The sequence below is a fragment of the Meleagris gallopavo genome, chromosome 1 (genome assembly GCF_000146605.3).
Source record: "Meleagris gallopavo isolate NT-WF06-2002-E0010 breed Aviagen turkey brand Nicholas breeding stock chromosome 1, Turkey_5.1, whole genome shotgun sequence".
In the NCBI taxonomy this organism is placed as follows: domain Eukaryota; kingdom Metazoa; phylum Chordata; class Aves; order Galliformes; family Phasianidae; genus Meleagris; species Meleagris gallopavo.
In genome coordinates this window covers 134566379-134583063 of record NC_015011.2, presented here as the reverse complement: position 1 = coordinate 134583063, position 16685 = coordinate 134566379, and the positions used below count along the sequence as shown (strand labels likewise).

The window sequence follows — 16685 nt, the reverse complement described above, 5'->3', positions numbered from 1 at the left end:
TTTTCAGGATCTCTCTCATATGAACTCTGGCACTAACAGCAACAAAAAAGTTAGATGAAATTTTTGGGTATGTCCTGAGGAAGAGTCCAAGGAGTATTTCTGGATCGTCTGTGCTGTCATTCAACATACAGAGACCGCTATTCTGGAAAACCTCTTGGACAACATTTGCAATTTGTTTTCTAAGTGAGCTTAGAAGAATTGAATTTGGAGATATACCTTTAGCTTGTTTTTAAGTTCATGTTGAAGGGATAAAGCAATGGCCAATGACACCCCCATGCTCCTCAAAGCAGGAACGGATGGCTATCGCAGATGCAGTGTGATAAGCATACATACTGTGTACAAACATAGCCAACCTGTGGCTAAAAGCTATCACTACATTCTCCTAATACAGTCAGCATCATTATACTGAAAACAGATCTTAAGGAAAGAGCTAAAAGAAATACTGAAACATTAAACTTCAGAGCAAACCATTTTTTTTTTTTATTTTTTTCATTTAGAAGTTGCACCACAACTTCTGCACCACAGATAATAAAATTCATTTTCATGGTTCTCATTTTAAAATAAAGCAAAAGCTCTATACAAGGGAGCTCTTAATCCAAAGGCGTTTCTATGTTCCCACTCACTAGTGGGCCTGGGGAGAAGGCAGATACCCCAGACTGCTGCTTGTACTTTCCCAACCTGCTCCATTTCCAAACCTGTCCTACTCTCCCAACAGCACAGTGAAGTCGTGAGAAGAGAGCATGAGGACCAGGGCACTCATATGTTGAGGACAGGGCTTTTTTACATTCTTTTTCCAGCTGTCTTCTCCTGCTTCTCCATCCTGACACACAAAATATCAATGCAGATGGAACACAACCCATTTGTGGGATTGTTTCATGGAGAATTGCTCAAGTCCTGTCAAGACTTGGGTCATCAGTGAGGTATGTTGGAGCTTGCACCATCACAATGCATTGCTCTTGGATACCTAAGCCAGAAAGGTTAGATGCAGCTTGGTTTGTATGTAACAGGGACAAACGTTTCTGTGCAGAGATACTCCTAAATGACATCTCGACTATCGCTGAAATTTTTGAATTTAGCTGGGTCAAAAAAAAGTCAAATTGTTTCACTGTTAACATTTTCAATATGAAAAAATTCAGCATCTGTTATGCAAACCATCTCAGTACTTTCAAACACTTCTGAAAGACTGGACGTTGAAAGAACATATTTCTGCACAGAATTTAAGAATGCTTTATTTTCATTCCAGGGCAAAACAAAAATAAATGTCATAGTCTTGCCACTTTCTGTGGAATGGAATTACTGCTCTCTACTGAGGCTCTGTGCAAAAGCTGATTTAATGCTGCGACTGATGTAAGTAAGTTAAAAGCATCTGAACAGAATTCCTTACTCATACTGAGAACAAGAGACTTTCATTAAAAGGTGTGTACAAATTTCATTCTCCACTTTGTTCCAAATACCCATAGTCCTGTAAAAACAGGTGATATGATGCTTACTGCCAAACAGCCAATATTCTTGGTTGGTATCAGGAATTAAAGTGTGCTACAATTCAATTTTCTTGTTCTCTCAGCTATGACTAATGTTTCATATTAATGTACCTTCAGTTTACGACTAGTGACACAGTTGTTCCCAAAGTTCTTTGTGGTTCTCTATCTTGAATCACAAATAAAAAACACTGAAAACCGTTTAATATCTCAAGAAGCCCACAACACCGTCAAACAACTTCCTGAATCAGTGCTGAATTTGAAACAACGATGTCACATCAGATAAGTGAAGAAAATACATTGCTATGAAAATAATCCCTGAAATCCCTACCCGAAGTACTGAAGTCACAGTTATAGGTGGGATAGTATTAAAATCTATGGGCTTGAAATATCCTTAAGTTTAAGCGGTATTGTGTGGTTATGGTGCTCCGGTATCAGATGGAACAAAGAGTCATGTAGTAAATCAAATCCAAGAGGTAAAAGAAAAACCAAAAAACAATAAAACAAACAAAACAAAACAAATCAATCACAGTTACATAAAAGGAATGCCTACAGTTTTCATAAATGGGTCATTTAAAAGCAACAGCCAAGCTTGCTATTTCTCCTCAGCTTCTTTCCTGTTAAGCAGTGACTAGGTATGAACATGAGAGCCTGCACTGGGTTGAACTGGTCTGCCAGCTCCAGGATCCTTATCTATAGATAACTGTGGTATAAGACCGGATCAGAAAAATGAACTGATATTTTCTGGGTGATCCTGGGTCCGCACTTCCTCCTCCAACTCCTATATGATTGAATATGAGCTTTGGAAGCATGTGGAGGGTGCTAAGAATTTGGTTTTATTTCCCTAACAAGCACTTTGAATGCAAAATGAATATAATAAAAGTTGATGACAATATCCAATTATTTTTTCAGTTGAAATATAAATTAGATTTGATTTGTTCTGTTCTAATAATTTTCAGGTAAAAAATGTCTATTGTAATCACATACAATGCTTCGTTTTCATGTTACAATAGAGACCAAAGCAAATTACACATTATGATTTTAGGCTGTAGCAGTGAAATCGGGTAGGAAGGGCAATGCTCCAGTGGAAAAATAATAATAATAATAATATATATATATAATAATAGAAAATCATAAATCTCTTCAACAGAAAGTATATTTTAGTTTTCGGACTCTGAAATGGAGAATTATTCTTGGTATATTGTATTTATCCTAAAACAATAGATTTTATTTTTTGTGACAAATTGTCCACATAATGGCAGATTTACAGATGGAGAGAAAACTACAGATTAAGGGGATACATTCCAGATTGTAGAATGTTCACAAACATTCGGCAAACAGAAACAGCGGGTGCTTCCTGAAGACTCTTCTAACCTCTTTCTCTGCTGCAGTAATGCAGACCACAATTATTTCTTCAGAAAAGTCACTCAGCATGTGCTGAATGGCAATGGCATTACCAGCAGTTCAGTCTCCTCTTTTACATTCTGCATAGGGCATCTACAGCTAGCCAAGTATGGGCTCTTTTTTATGACTCACATTAAACTGTTATTAGCAGTGCTTTGCTTTTTCCCCACTTTTCTGTACCTACTGCAAGAGATTCAGATTGAAAGCTGCAAGTAACTGACAGTGAATCAGAGAGGGATGACTCTCCTGTGTTTAGATACCTAATCTGAAAATTAGTCATAGAAAGTCACCCTCATTTCTTGATAATTAAGGCAATTACATAAACAGACATTCATCTCTCTCAGAGAAGTACTGTTTAGCTTAATTCATTAAAGTTTCAATGCTTTGAGAATTTTACTTAAAAGATGTTATAGAAGTCTAATGTCTCATGTAATCACTCCTCCAGCATTCACAGGTAAAGGAACAAAAAAGGGCAACTGGGCTTTTTGTTTTACCCATTTTGTAAGAAAGTAAAACTATCACATTGCATCAATACAACGTAGGAATAATGAGATGTAGATATGAATATTATCTGTATTAAGTTGCTTAAGAAGAAAAGCTGAGTGGCTTAGAGGATAAGGGACTGGGATTTCCTCTCAGAAACTCCAGTGGGAATTTAATTTGCAATCCACTGTTGAGACATTAACCGCACAATAGCGGCTTACTCTAATCTGTTGATAGAAGGAAATTATTTACTAGCTATCAATGAGATACCTGCCTTTGACAGGACTGTAAATCTCATACATACACATTAAATCCTGTTATTTTCCATGTTTGTGCCAATTTTAGCAAAGACTATTTGGCAAGTTTTAGTCCCAACTAGGTACATCTAAATATCTGTATTTGTCACGTGCATCAACCTTCCTTAGGAAGGTGCTTACACTGGAGAATGCGAAAGAATTAACACACATATAAATCTATCTGTTTTAGAAACATTCCATGCAAACTGATTTATATGGATGCTAAAGATATTGTATAAATACTCTGCCAACAACTTAAAAGTTTGCATGCCTTTTTTTTTGTTGTTGTTACATATGTTATTAAGCTTTTTTTGTAAATGAGCAAGTTACTGAAGAGTAGACTTGTATACACAGGCCCACTTGTAGTGAAACTAACAAAAAATCACAAAACTTGAAGCTTATACATTGATGAGCTGCATAAAGGAAAGGGCTTTCGGCAACTAAACCTCAGGCAGCAATTTTACATATCTTCTTTTGCCCACGCTAAGAAGTTAACCATCCATACCAACTTTTTCTCAACGAGCAGGAAGGAGATAAGGCATTAAGTCTTTATCTCAATAGCCTGATGGCAAGCAAATTCATCCAAGTTAAGGGAAAATCATATTTCATTTGCTCCCTTCCTTTCAGAATCCATATGAGCACGTACTCTGCCAATCCAAGTGCAGGTGATGGTCTGGAGATTATTCCCTCTTTTGTTCTGAAGCTGAAAAATTCCACTTTGTGGGGAATATTAACAATATAAAATTACAAAAAGAATGGTACAAAATCTGAGTATTATTTATCCATGTTGAAGAAAACAAAATTCTGACCTTGCTCTGCAAATATTTAATATGAAATACTTCAATATTTTTTGCTTCCAATTGCCTCCTCCTTCCCAGGATTGCTTTAGATGTGAAAAATGAGGAAAAAAAAGAAGGGTACTCTGGTAGAGAGAGTGGCTTTGTGATTAAGAAATTGAATTAGGTTTCATGAAATCTCATTTCAAATCTAAGGTTTTAATCTAGAAATACCTGGGTAGTGACTCTACATCTGATCATGCAGTTTCTGTCTGTCTTGCAAACTGTAGCTCCTACTTGTATCAATCATAAAGTATAGAAAAAAAGTTTGTGCGTATATTATTATTGCCCATTTGCACCCGAGTCTTGTTTGATATGGAGTAGAAGGATTTTTATGTCTAACAACACAGCTGTAGCTTCAGCAGTAACTCTTTTCAAGCCAGGAGAAATCTCTTCTGCTCAGTTCTCAGTTGTTACAGTTTTGCTTATTTAAACTATAAGTTCTGCAGAGTAAAAATCTTCTCTTATTACCCATAAAATATTTTGAAAGAAACTGAATACTGTATGATTGATCATTGCTTGAATCTGTAGACTATTTCGTTTTATAAAAAGCCCAGGCTATAGCATCAGGCAAGTTGTTACAATTTTATTATTTTTCTTGTTGAATGTATGAAGGAAGGGCGATCTCAGTTCAGTTCACAATAAGCCAGCAGTCCATCAGAAAACCACAAATCCATTCTACTGGAATTAAGGATGATCATTTCCCACAGAGAGGTCAGGAGCCAAAAGGATACCAGTGTTCTCAGGCCTTGAAATTACTCCTCCAGGTAAGAGGAAGGCACGTTGGCGGATCTGTCTGTATTACACTTTTATTGGCAAAGAGGCTTTTATCTCCAAGGCTGATGGTTCTATACAGAGACTCATTGATTCCCATAGCTAACCTTCCTTGACTCTGAAATGGCCCACACTTTCATCTTCTGTTTTGAGTTAAGGTTGTTAGTTGGTTATAACTTATAGAAGTAAAGTGAACTGCACATTACAGAGTACTGCTCTAAGTCATGTCTTAATTTTCATGAATTTCAATTATTTTTTTTATTTTTATCACACCTTCTCTAATAATAAAATACTACAAATAACCAAATGAACTGAAGAAAGGGGGCAGTATTCCAGGAACTTAATATACATTAAGCAAGAGGTGATAAAAAATCATTGGGTAAAGCAAGGACAACTTCTAGTTTTATACAACTGAGTCCATTCTACTGATTGCCATTTAATTAATTGTATCAGAGGTTAAATAAAAGACTATTCCACCTGAGACTATGAAGTACAAGAAAAAGTCAAAAGCACTGAACATACCATCACCTGTATTCCTTTATCACTTTTGATCTATCTATTCATTGCTGAACTACTCATATGTAGCTGCACTTAGTATTTTACAGTATTATATAGCTTCCTAGTTCATGAAATATTGATTCAAGTCTTTTGTTCTGTATCTTTCTTGAACTTTGATCTTGCATAGTTAGTGTTGCCTTGATGAAATATTTAGAAGTACAACATTTTCCTCGTGAAAGGTAAATTTAGAGTTTTTATATGGCACCCTGTGTTAATGCACTATCTTCAACATTCAGGCTGAACTCTATCATGGTCACATTTAGTCGAAAATTGAGTTTGCAGAAATCCTCAAAACCAAATAAACATTTTTAAGGCTAAAAGTCAATGTTCTGACTTGGCTGGAGTAAACTTACCATACCAGATACAGTCAGAGAGCCTTGAAAACATACAACCAAAGAGACTTTAAAATTGATAGTTATTTTCCAACAGATAAAAATGTATTAACTATATAATAAAAGCAGAGCTCTGGCTTAAAAGCAAAACAAAAAATTTGCCATATATTAGTAGGTATTGAATGTTATCAGTTTACTTTGCCAAAGCAAGCAAAACTACTGCAACATCTTTACAAATTTCATCAATCCCAATACTCAGGTTGAGAACTAATGAAGTCTCATTTAAAATCTCATGTCTGATTGAATTCAGTATCTAGGAACATTCAAGGCCCAACCAAAGCTTTTTAAAGGTCTGGAAGACTCACAAGGACTTACACCACCATGATTTCTTTGATGGCTGGTATGAGTCTTATTACCAGTATAAGTGCCTTGTGTCCATAAAGCCACTGATCTTCATAAAACTTGTAGTAACTCAATTATTTTGAGATCTTTGTCACAGAATCATGGAATCATAGAATAATTTAGGTTAGAAAAAAACTTCAAGATCATCAGGCCCAACTGTCAGCGTGACCTACTCAACCACTAAAAACTACGTTATTTAGCACCACGTTCTCATGTCTCTTGAACACCTCTGGGGATGGGGACTCCACCAGTTCCCTGAGAGGCCTATTCTAATGCTAGATCATCCCCTCTTGAAGTAATTATTCCTGATATCCATTCTAAACATCCCCTGGAGCAACTTGAGACCATTTCCTTGCATCACATTACTTGCCACCTAAGAAAAGAGACTGACAGAGGCCTCATTACAGCCTCCTTTCAGGCAGTTGTAGAGATCAATGAGGTCTCCCCTCAACCTCCTCTTCTTCAGACTAAACATCCCCAGTTCCTGCAGCTACTCCCAGTAAGTTTCATTTTCCAGTCCTTTCACTGGCTTTGATGCTTTTCTCTGAACATGTGCTAGCAGCTCAGAATTATTCTTGCAGTGAGAGGTCCAAAACTGAACACAATATTCAAGGTGTGATATCCACAGTGGGACAATCACTTCCCTCACTCTGCTGGCCATATTATTTCTGATGCAGGCAAGGATGCCACTGGCCTTCTTGGCCACCAAGGCATACTGCTGGCTTATGTTTAGCCAGCTGTTGACCAGCACTCCAAGGTCCTTCTCTGCTGGGAAACATTCCAGCAACTGTTCCCCAAGCCTACCTCACCACTGCATGGGATTGTGCACAAGGGCACAACCCGGTACTTAGCCTTGCTGATGATGAAAACAGATTAGTGACTGCACTGTTGAATGTCATGTGATTATATTCAGCCCATCAATCTAGCCTATCCAGATCCCTGTGCTAAGCCATCCTATCTTCAGAATAGCAGTCTTACTTAATTTGATGTTGGTCTGCAAACTTACTGCATCCAGATCACTGACAAAAATTTTAAACAAGGCTGTGCCCAATACTGAGCCTTGAAGAATGCAACTACTTAATCCCAGCCTTTCTACTAGTTCTTCAGCCTGTGAACCATACACCTGTCCAAGCCATGAGTTGTCTGTCTGTCTCTCCAAGAGAATGCAGTGAGAAACAGTGTCAAACACTACAAAAAAAAACACTACCTGGTATATGACATGCACAGCCAATATATTTTCTGCTAAGCAGGTCAGTTTGTCATAGAAGAGCGGGTTAGTCAGGATTGACTTGCCTTTTATAAACCCATGTCAGCTATTTCTGATCACTTGATAGTCCTACATGTGCCATGTGATAACATTCAAGACAATCTGCTCCATAACCTTCCTTAGTACCAAGGAACTGACAGGTCTGTAACTCCATAGATCCTCCTTCCTGCCCTACTTGTATGCGGGCTCCAGTAAACTTGGAACTCACTTGTTAGCCAGGACTGCTGGTAAGTTACTGACGTAACTTAGTGAGCGCTACTGACATCTCCTACAATACCGTTGGATTAATTCCATCTGATCCCATTGACATATGAACTCAAATGATGTAAAAGCTCACATATAGTTTCCAGTCGGATTACAGGAGCGTCAGTCTCACACCGTCACTGTCACTGTTTTCCAAATAAGGGGAATGAGCCTTATTCTCACCTTTCATCACTGTGTTTCTCCTGATATCCTATAAATGATCATCCTTTTGCTGTTGAGGTATTTGATAGATACAATAAACTCATTTGCACATGATATACAACATTTGTGCTTATTCCATTGAGACTATAGGAACGTTATAAATTATCCATTTAATTCTGTGTCATACAAATGTTTGGTAAAAGAAAAACTGACATCTCAGAGAAAACCTGAAGGCCATATGCAACAAATTCCATGCATTTCTTACAATCACAACAATATATATATTTTTAAAATTAATAGTTTTGTATTGTATTTTTACCTACTCTGTCACTTTTTAATATAAGTTTGTTCTGGTGCAGAAGAAATACACAGAGATCACTCTTACCTTCTGGCTCCCTGATCTTACGTCCTGCTGCAGATTTCCGTAACACACTCCGTCCTGAGTTGAACAAGCTTGCTAACTCATCAAGGGGACTGGTCAATGACCTTGAGTTTGTAGGACTGTATGGAAATGAAGATGATGAATTAGAGTTCAATTTCCTGTGTTCTGCTCTTGCCACCTTTGGGGAATAAGGCAGTTTGGAGAATGGAGAAGGTGAACATCCAAGCTGAGCAGGGTTTGGTCTCTGAGGTACTTTTGATAGATCTGAGTTTGTACCTGTTTTCCCTGTATTAATCAGAAAACTAGCACAAGGCTCTGGAGGAAATGCAAAATGCGTGGAAGCCCGATAGGAAACAGGAGGTGGTACAGGAGGAGGGGGTGGTGGAAGAGGAGGAGGAGGTGTTGAAGGTGGAGTCACTTTGCTGGAAACATTGAACACAACCAAGCCTGGAGATGCTGGTCTTTCACTCTCCCCCTTTTGGTTTTAGAGTACTGTGGTGACAATGGACTTGAGCCTTCTGACTGCACAGGGTATTTTAGGTTGGTTTCCAAGACAGGAAGTCTTTTTAACTTCTAGTGGTGTTAGAGGTGATTCATCAGAAGCAGGAGAACATGTGACAGGAGTTGGAGGAAACACGAGAAGTGGTGGCCTGTGAGGGAGCAAATTAGGGAAAGGGGCTGGAATGTCACATGAGTCTTTATAGTTCAAAGCAACTTGACTGTTTCCATCCAATGTTCCATCTTCAACATGAACTTTTTTTTTGCTTTCAAACACCAGAGGAGGAGATCCAGTCGCTATTGGAATTATTCCATTACTGTTGCTTCCTTCTTCTGGGAGAAAATACTTCATTTCTTCATACACAGATTCTCCTTGCTCTGGGCTTTCTGCTTCAGCAGAACTGTGTTTCATTGCATTCCCCACCATTTCAATATAGACAGGCTCATTTTCTTCCTCTTCTTGTGACATATAGAGGCTCAATGTGCCATGTTGTGGCACATCAGCAGAAGCTGCTCTCTGTACTCCCGCAGTGTCATAGCTACCCTGTTTGACTACTGTGTTTGTCTGTTTCACATCCCCAGGCTTTTGGCCAGGTATTTCTTCATAAGAGCCACTGAGTTTTGTATTGGGGCTTCGTTTTGGTTTTCTGGGAGGTATTTTTTTCATGGTACTATAGTCATCACTGTGTGGCCTTGGACGGGTCAGAACTAGGGAAGTGAAAAAGGTGTGTGTTATTAGGAGATTGAAATTAGTTTTTTCTTACACAGGTCTAATATTTAAGCTTTCAAATCTTGCATGTATAATTTTACCATTAAAAGCAGTTACATACAGAAGAATTCAGTCAAAAGTATACATATTTCAATGAATAAAATGCAGAACTTTCAGCATTCCAAACCACAAGCTTTTGTTGCCTGGGCATATAATCTGCTTTGGTAGCCTCCACTGTCACTAAAACTGTCACTGTTCATATTTTTTGAATCCAGATATTCACTGCAAGGTGTGTAATGCATGGAAATACATGCTTGTTATTCCTTTTGCCCCAGGGGAGAGGATAGAAGGGTGTGCTTTTAACTAGGACTTTCACCACAGCACTATTCTGACATGCATGTTATCATCAGTAACTGAAGTATCCGACTTTTATGCAGTATATAAAATTCTAATTACAGGCAGATATTATCCCTATCTCTGCTTCTTTTGTATTGCTGATGTGGAAGTAATTTTTAAAGTTAGGGAATCACATAGCCTAGGGGCAATTCCTCAACTGAGTATACAGTTAACAAAACTAGATGTCTTTTCACAGCCTCCAGGCACAGATGGAGCGGAGATAATAGATACCGATCATCAATAGGTGATTACTCTTTTAAGATAAAAATTAAATGGTGTAAATCAGAGCTGGTTTCAGACAAAGACTCAGGAAATACATAATACTTGGAAAATGAGCACAGCAGGGAAACTGCTCCAATTGTTTTGTGAGTGCATAAACATTACTGCTAAGACCACACAAACGTATCTAAATTGTCAGTCTTTCAAAAAATTCTGCTGGAGTTTTCTGGCTAAATCAATCATTTCTTCTAACACTGTGCACTGAAAGCCTAAACCACTGCAGAGATCCATAATCCATGCTGAACTAGTTTAAAACTACCTATACTGGACACACACAAGATTTTACCTCACTTCACAAGGAGTCTGAATGAGCAAGGTAAAGGTTAGGAAAACTGACCTGCATCTAATAAACTGGGCATGAGTAATTATTTTGCAAGAGAGAGGGAGCTGCAAAGCTCTGCAGCCAGTGTGCAGGCATAGAAAATGGTTACATGTAGCTTTAAACCCAGCCTGAAGAATCTTCCTTGATAAGCTTAGAGGATTCTTTACACGAAACAGGACAAATTAGGCTTATCAAGGAAAAGCAGAATGTCTCCCTTCTCTTCGTCTTCTACTCATATGTTTCAAATGTGTAGGAGGACAGAACAATTGAACTCAAATCTGGACTTAATGCAAGGTAACGCATTGCAATTCTTTTGGAACTTCCACAGTGCTTTCATTCCAAACAAAAAATTCACCATAAGCAAGTTATGGCACAAACATAAACCACTGAATGCACAAGACATTTCTGTGAACACAGAGAAAAAGTAGGAGAATGTTTAATGTTTAACTTGGTGAAATTCAAGAATCTGGCATTCTGTATTAGCAATGCAAGATATTCTAACAGTTTAAAAGGTGAAAGAAAATGGTCAGTGGGGTGGAATAGCTGGAGCTGACAAAGATCATTTGTCTCTAGAGGGAATTCTGCAAACAGGCTCAGGTTGTTGACAAACGAGGCCATTAGAACACACGAGCAGTTATTTGCTGATTTGGAGCAAATGATAAATTGACTACCTTTATTTACTGCCACTGAAATATTTCACAGAGGCGGGGCTTTTCAAAGGCGCTTTGCCCATGTTTGGAAGGATCAAAGCGGAGGGAACAAATCAATAATCTAGAGTAACTTTTGTGACGCTTTCCCCCTTTCTGCCTGACCTTCATTAGCGGCCTCCTTAGAAGCTGCCGACAAGCAAGCACTGACGGCCTCATAGGAAGCGCTCAGCCGTGTGTTGGGGTCCCGCTTGGGTTTGGGAGGAGGCTGTTTCCGTGGTGACGGCAGGCTGCCGCTGTCTTCCATGCTGAACACTGAGTGCAGGGATGGGGACCTGATGGACGACCCAGCCACAGAATGTACCAAGCCTTCCACCGCCATGGGGACAGGCACGGAGCTGGAGTGAAAGTGCTTTGGCGCTCGGTAGCCAGCGAAGCCATCCTCAGGGAGCTTCCCACCCTTGTCTTCAGCTCTGAAAAAAACACGGAGGAGAGGCCCAGATGCATTATTCAAGTGGTAACAATGAACCTGTTCATGCAAACATAACAACAGCTTTTTGGTAAACAGCCTCCCGCCTCCCCTGCTGTGCGGAGGGGATGTGTGTAGTAATCTCCTGACAAACAAATCCAGATCAAGCTGCTAGCTTTCCTCCATTTCCTGTTTCATGATAAATTGGGACACTGGCTCTCTTTTCACACAGATGCAGCTTTCCTTAAGCAGTTTCACATTGTGGATCAGACACTCTGTGAATGAATTGTTCACACTTTGATTGTTGCACACAATCAAAAGCCGCGTTTCCAATCTGAATGATAATTTCTGGGAAATCCATTTTAATGGAAAGTTACTGAGGCAGCAAATGCTGAGCCTTTATCGCTATTTTCTGAAAAGACAACAATAAATTCTATTTAGATAATGCAAATCTTTAAAATATTAATGACCCTTTTAACCAGCTACAGTGGCTGTCTGAATAATTCCACGTAGATATATATATATCCTCCTGTGGAGGCTTACTTGATAGCTATCCTTTGAAAGATATTAATTATGACATTATGCTTAGTTACTTCAATCAGTTTTGGACTTTTGCTTATTCCACTTTTTTTTTAAATTAATTATTTATTTTTTGCTATTTCAATACGAATAGAGAAATGATGTCTTTCAACCACTCCCAACAAACTGATTTTTAACAGAAATTCTTCAAGCATTTTACACTTCCAAAAATCAAAATGCTGAAAACCTTTCAGATTGGAGTGGCAGCCTATTAGATAGATGTCCATACTATCATTTTACAGACAAACTGCCAAGCATTTTTTTTTTAAAATTGTATTTCTGTATGGCAGATCACCAGCAGGGCTGGAATTCATGTGCAGGATATAGCCAGCTGCCTGTGTAGTAAATGAAACAGCTAAAGATGAAAGTGTGGTGCTCAGTGGATAATTTGTTTTCACTGTAATGTTTAATTACAGTCATTCTGACAAAGGCATTTCCTCCAATATGTAATGACTGGGATATTTGAAGCTAATTAAGCAGATGTACTGCCATTTTCACTTTAATAAAGTCACTAACAAAAGCAAGGAAAGCAAACGCAGTTGTTCCAGATGAGAATTAAGTTCCTATAGAAAAGTAAATATCTGTATGTCCAGCAAGTTATTAGAAGCTTTCCTGTTCTTGATACATACCTGTTTCTAAACTGCAAATGCTACTTTTGCCCAATCTGAGAGAAAAAGATCTGGGACTCCATTCTTGGGAAAATGCTCTCCAACCATTTGCTGAATTCGTAAAACAGGTACTCCTGTAAACTCTGATGGGAGCTAAACAAAAAGGCTTTAATCTATTTTTAAATAAGAGGAAAGAATCCTTTTCACAGTTTTTCTAGTTCATTGTATAATCAGAATTTCTTGGGCTGCCCTTTATTGTATTTTAATGCTTTCTTGGCTGTTCTTCATTTTTTGGCAGTTACCCCATACTGAAATTCTCAGTTAGATAAGTTTTGCTTTTGTTTAGTTGGTTTGATGAAAGTTCAACTATAATCTATTTTTCTTCAAATGAAAAATTTCTGAAAAAAAAATAAAGGTTTCAGAGGCTTGAATAAGTTCCTTTAAAGCTCAGTCTGCCCTGAATAAGATATTATTGGTGTCTTTATGTTTCTGGACATAATTACCTGCTCCAAAGAAAAACAGTGTCTAGCATTGATCTGGGTTGAATGCATACTTGAAAATGCTCTTGCAATTTTCAAGTTAAGCTCAAGTCATTTATGTGACTTTAAAAGCAGGGAAGGAAATCATAAACCTGAAGAAATGATTTAATTCCTTACTATCCAACCCAGGATATATTTTCTCAAATCTAAGATATCTTACCTTTTGTGGACTTCTTCTGGTCTATTTCTAGCCTCTAGCTTTTCCCTGTGGTAAGCAGCATTCATCTCATTGCGAATCCGGTCGTTTTCCCGAGCAATGTCAGAAGCATTTTGAATGACCAAGGCATCGTATGTTTTCAGCCCCATATCCTCAACAGTCTGCAAGAAGCCTTTGACTGAGGTGATCTCTTGCTGTTTGATGCTCATCTTCTGTAGCACACGCTGGCGAGCTAAAAATCCTCTCACAACTACCATAACAGAAGAAAAAATAATAAACCAATGAAAGACAACTAATTAATTACTGAGTAACAATATTATCGTGTGTTCTGCTGTAAACATAAGTAAATCAAGTTCAGTCAATATCTTACACAAATAGTGAAAGAAATGTACATCGTATACAACATACAAAAATGGATGTGCCCATTTTATATTGCTTAAAACCAAGTATGACAACAAATTCATTCACAAATTTAAGCTACCAGAATTCAAAACAGTTACTTCCATATTTTTGTTTCCATTACAGCTGGAAACTTGGATGTCTGATGGAGAATGAAGAAGTATATATTTAAAAAGGAAAGTTCAAAAGATCGTTTTAAAATAATACCCTGAGTAAATGATTATTGCATGGAATATGGTAGAAATTAAAAGACTGCCTGTATCTGTTAATCTTCAAACAGTATTTTGACATTTCAGTGTACCAAAAAACGGGAAAAAAACAAAACAAAACAAATAAAAGATCTTTTACTGACACCTAGAGACTTTTTTTGCCTGTTTTTTTTTCAGCAGAAACAATGAATGCACATTTCTGAAATGCTTCTGTCACATAATTTCCATTTTTCAGCTTAAAATTTTCATCTATGTTGCATCAGCCTTACGTATCTAATAGGCCTATTTTCTTACGCTCCTTGGCAGCATTATGTTTTGGTGTACTTCCTGTAACGGCTTTCTGTGCTACTTTCCTAAACATGTATATGCAGTACAACAGTTTCTACTCAACCTAAATATTGCCTTATCCTCAGAATTTTCAGAAGTATCCAGCTGAACTTAAGTAAGGGACAGGGGCTTCTGTGACCATGATGAATCCATCACTAAATCAATCACTCTACATGGAACCATTGATGTTACTATGCCTTGGCATGTGTCCTGGCTTGGGAGAAAGAGCTATGCTAAATAAAGGTCTGAATTTATAATGTTGCTGTTGAGAAAGTAATGGAATCATGTACAGGTCGCTATCAGAGTTCACTGCTTACAAGTATGAAAAAATTTAAAAAGCTTAAAAATCAAAAATTATTCCTCTTTTTGAAGGGTTTTGTCTTCTGTTCAATACAGAAATAAACAAAACAAGTAAACAAACAAACAAACAAAAAACCAAACAAGAAAAAAAAACACAACAATTTAATGAGCTCAAAGACTGCCATGAAATGAAAACTATCATTTCCTGGAGCTTTACTGCTCAGTATCAACAAGTATTGTACAGATTCCAAGACTGTGCTCTGAACTCAGTCCTCATTTATGTAGATGTACAGTAATTCTCACTTATAGAGATTAGAACAATTCAGGTTAGCATCCTCATGACATAAAATTACCTAATTCTTCACAGTTTATCTAAGGACAAAGATTAGAAGAATTAAAATTCCATGGATCTGACTTCAGTGAGAAAAGTTTTAACCAATGTGTATACAATGTACTAGAGTTAATTCTTAATCTAGTTGAACTGTAATGAAAGACTTTAAGGATGATGGATTTTCCTACAGGACAAAAAATTTTCCTCAATGATTCAATATGAGCAAAATTCCCCAAATGTAGTTCTTATTCTTATTGGGAGAGGGAAGGTGAGAAGGACAAAGCTAATAAAATCTGACTAAAATCTGACAAACAAAACAACAAGATAAATCCTTGTTTTTCTAATTTCCTTAAAAAACGTGATAATGGGAAACATTGCAGACAACAGCTAATTGGATAAATAGTGCTATGTTCTAAGGAAGTAGGTGTTTGAGATTCTGATAGGAAATGGAACAGTAGAAACAGGAATTCACGAGACAGTGGATAGCAACTCCTTTAAAAAATGTGCCAAATGAGTCAGTGTGATCTTAAAACAAAAACATAGGGAAAAAAAATGCATTAAATAAAAAAAAAGCAATTTCTACTTCAAAAACTGCAACAGAAGGAGAAAACAAAGACAACTAAACATAAAAATATTAGCTTTGTATTCATGATATATTTTCACAGAAACGTATTTTGTATCCTTGTTACTCTATTTTTTTTAGCTTGGAGAAGAGAAGGCTCCAGGGCAGCCTCATTGTAGCCTTCTAGTACTTGAAGGGAGCACATAAACAGGAGGGGAACGACTGTTTACAAGGGTGAATAGAGATAGGACAAGGGGGAATGGTGGATAGAGATAGGACAAGGGGGAATGGTCTTAAACTGAGACAGAGGAGGTTTAGGTTAGATATTAGGAGGCAGTTTTTCACTCAGAGGGTGGTGGGTGACGCACTGGAACAGGTTGCCTAAGGAGGTCGTGGATGCCCCATCCCTGGAGGCATTCAAGACCAGGCTGGATGTGGCTCTGGGCAGCCTGGTCTGATGGTTGGTGACCCTGCACATAGCAGAGGGTTGAAACTAGATGATCACTGTGGTCCTTTTTCAACCCAGGCCATTCTATGCTTCTATGATTCTATCTGATATGCAACTCAAAGTTAAGAGGTGATATTAAAAGTCAACGAACGTACTTAAAAAACAAATACTCAAGCTCCCCTTAGTTTTAATTACAGTCAACAGTTTTTCATATAATTATGTTTCACAGGCACAAATAAAATAAATAAAATACAGCAACTATTCCAAGAAGAAAAAATTACTTTTTTTT

General features: G+C 37.7%; 1 protein-coding gene across 1 annotated transcript in view; it reads right to left on the bottom strand.

The window, feature by feature from the left end:
• MYO16 (myosin XVI) overlaps positions 1–16685 on the bottom strand; it is a 283366-nt gene that overhangs the window by 36252 nt on the left and 230429 nt on the right. The window contains 5 exon segments of the mRNA XM_010728547.3: positions 8621–9100; positions 9103–9178; positions 9180–9823; positions 11634–11941; positions 13824–14070. Of these exon segments, the coding sequence (XP_010726849.1) occupies positions 8621–9100; positions 9103–9178; positions 9180–9823; positions 11634–11941; positions 13824–14070 (1755 nt within the window).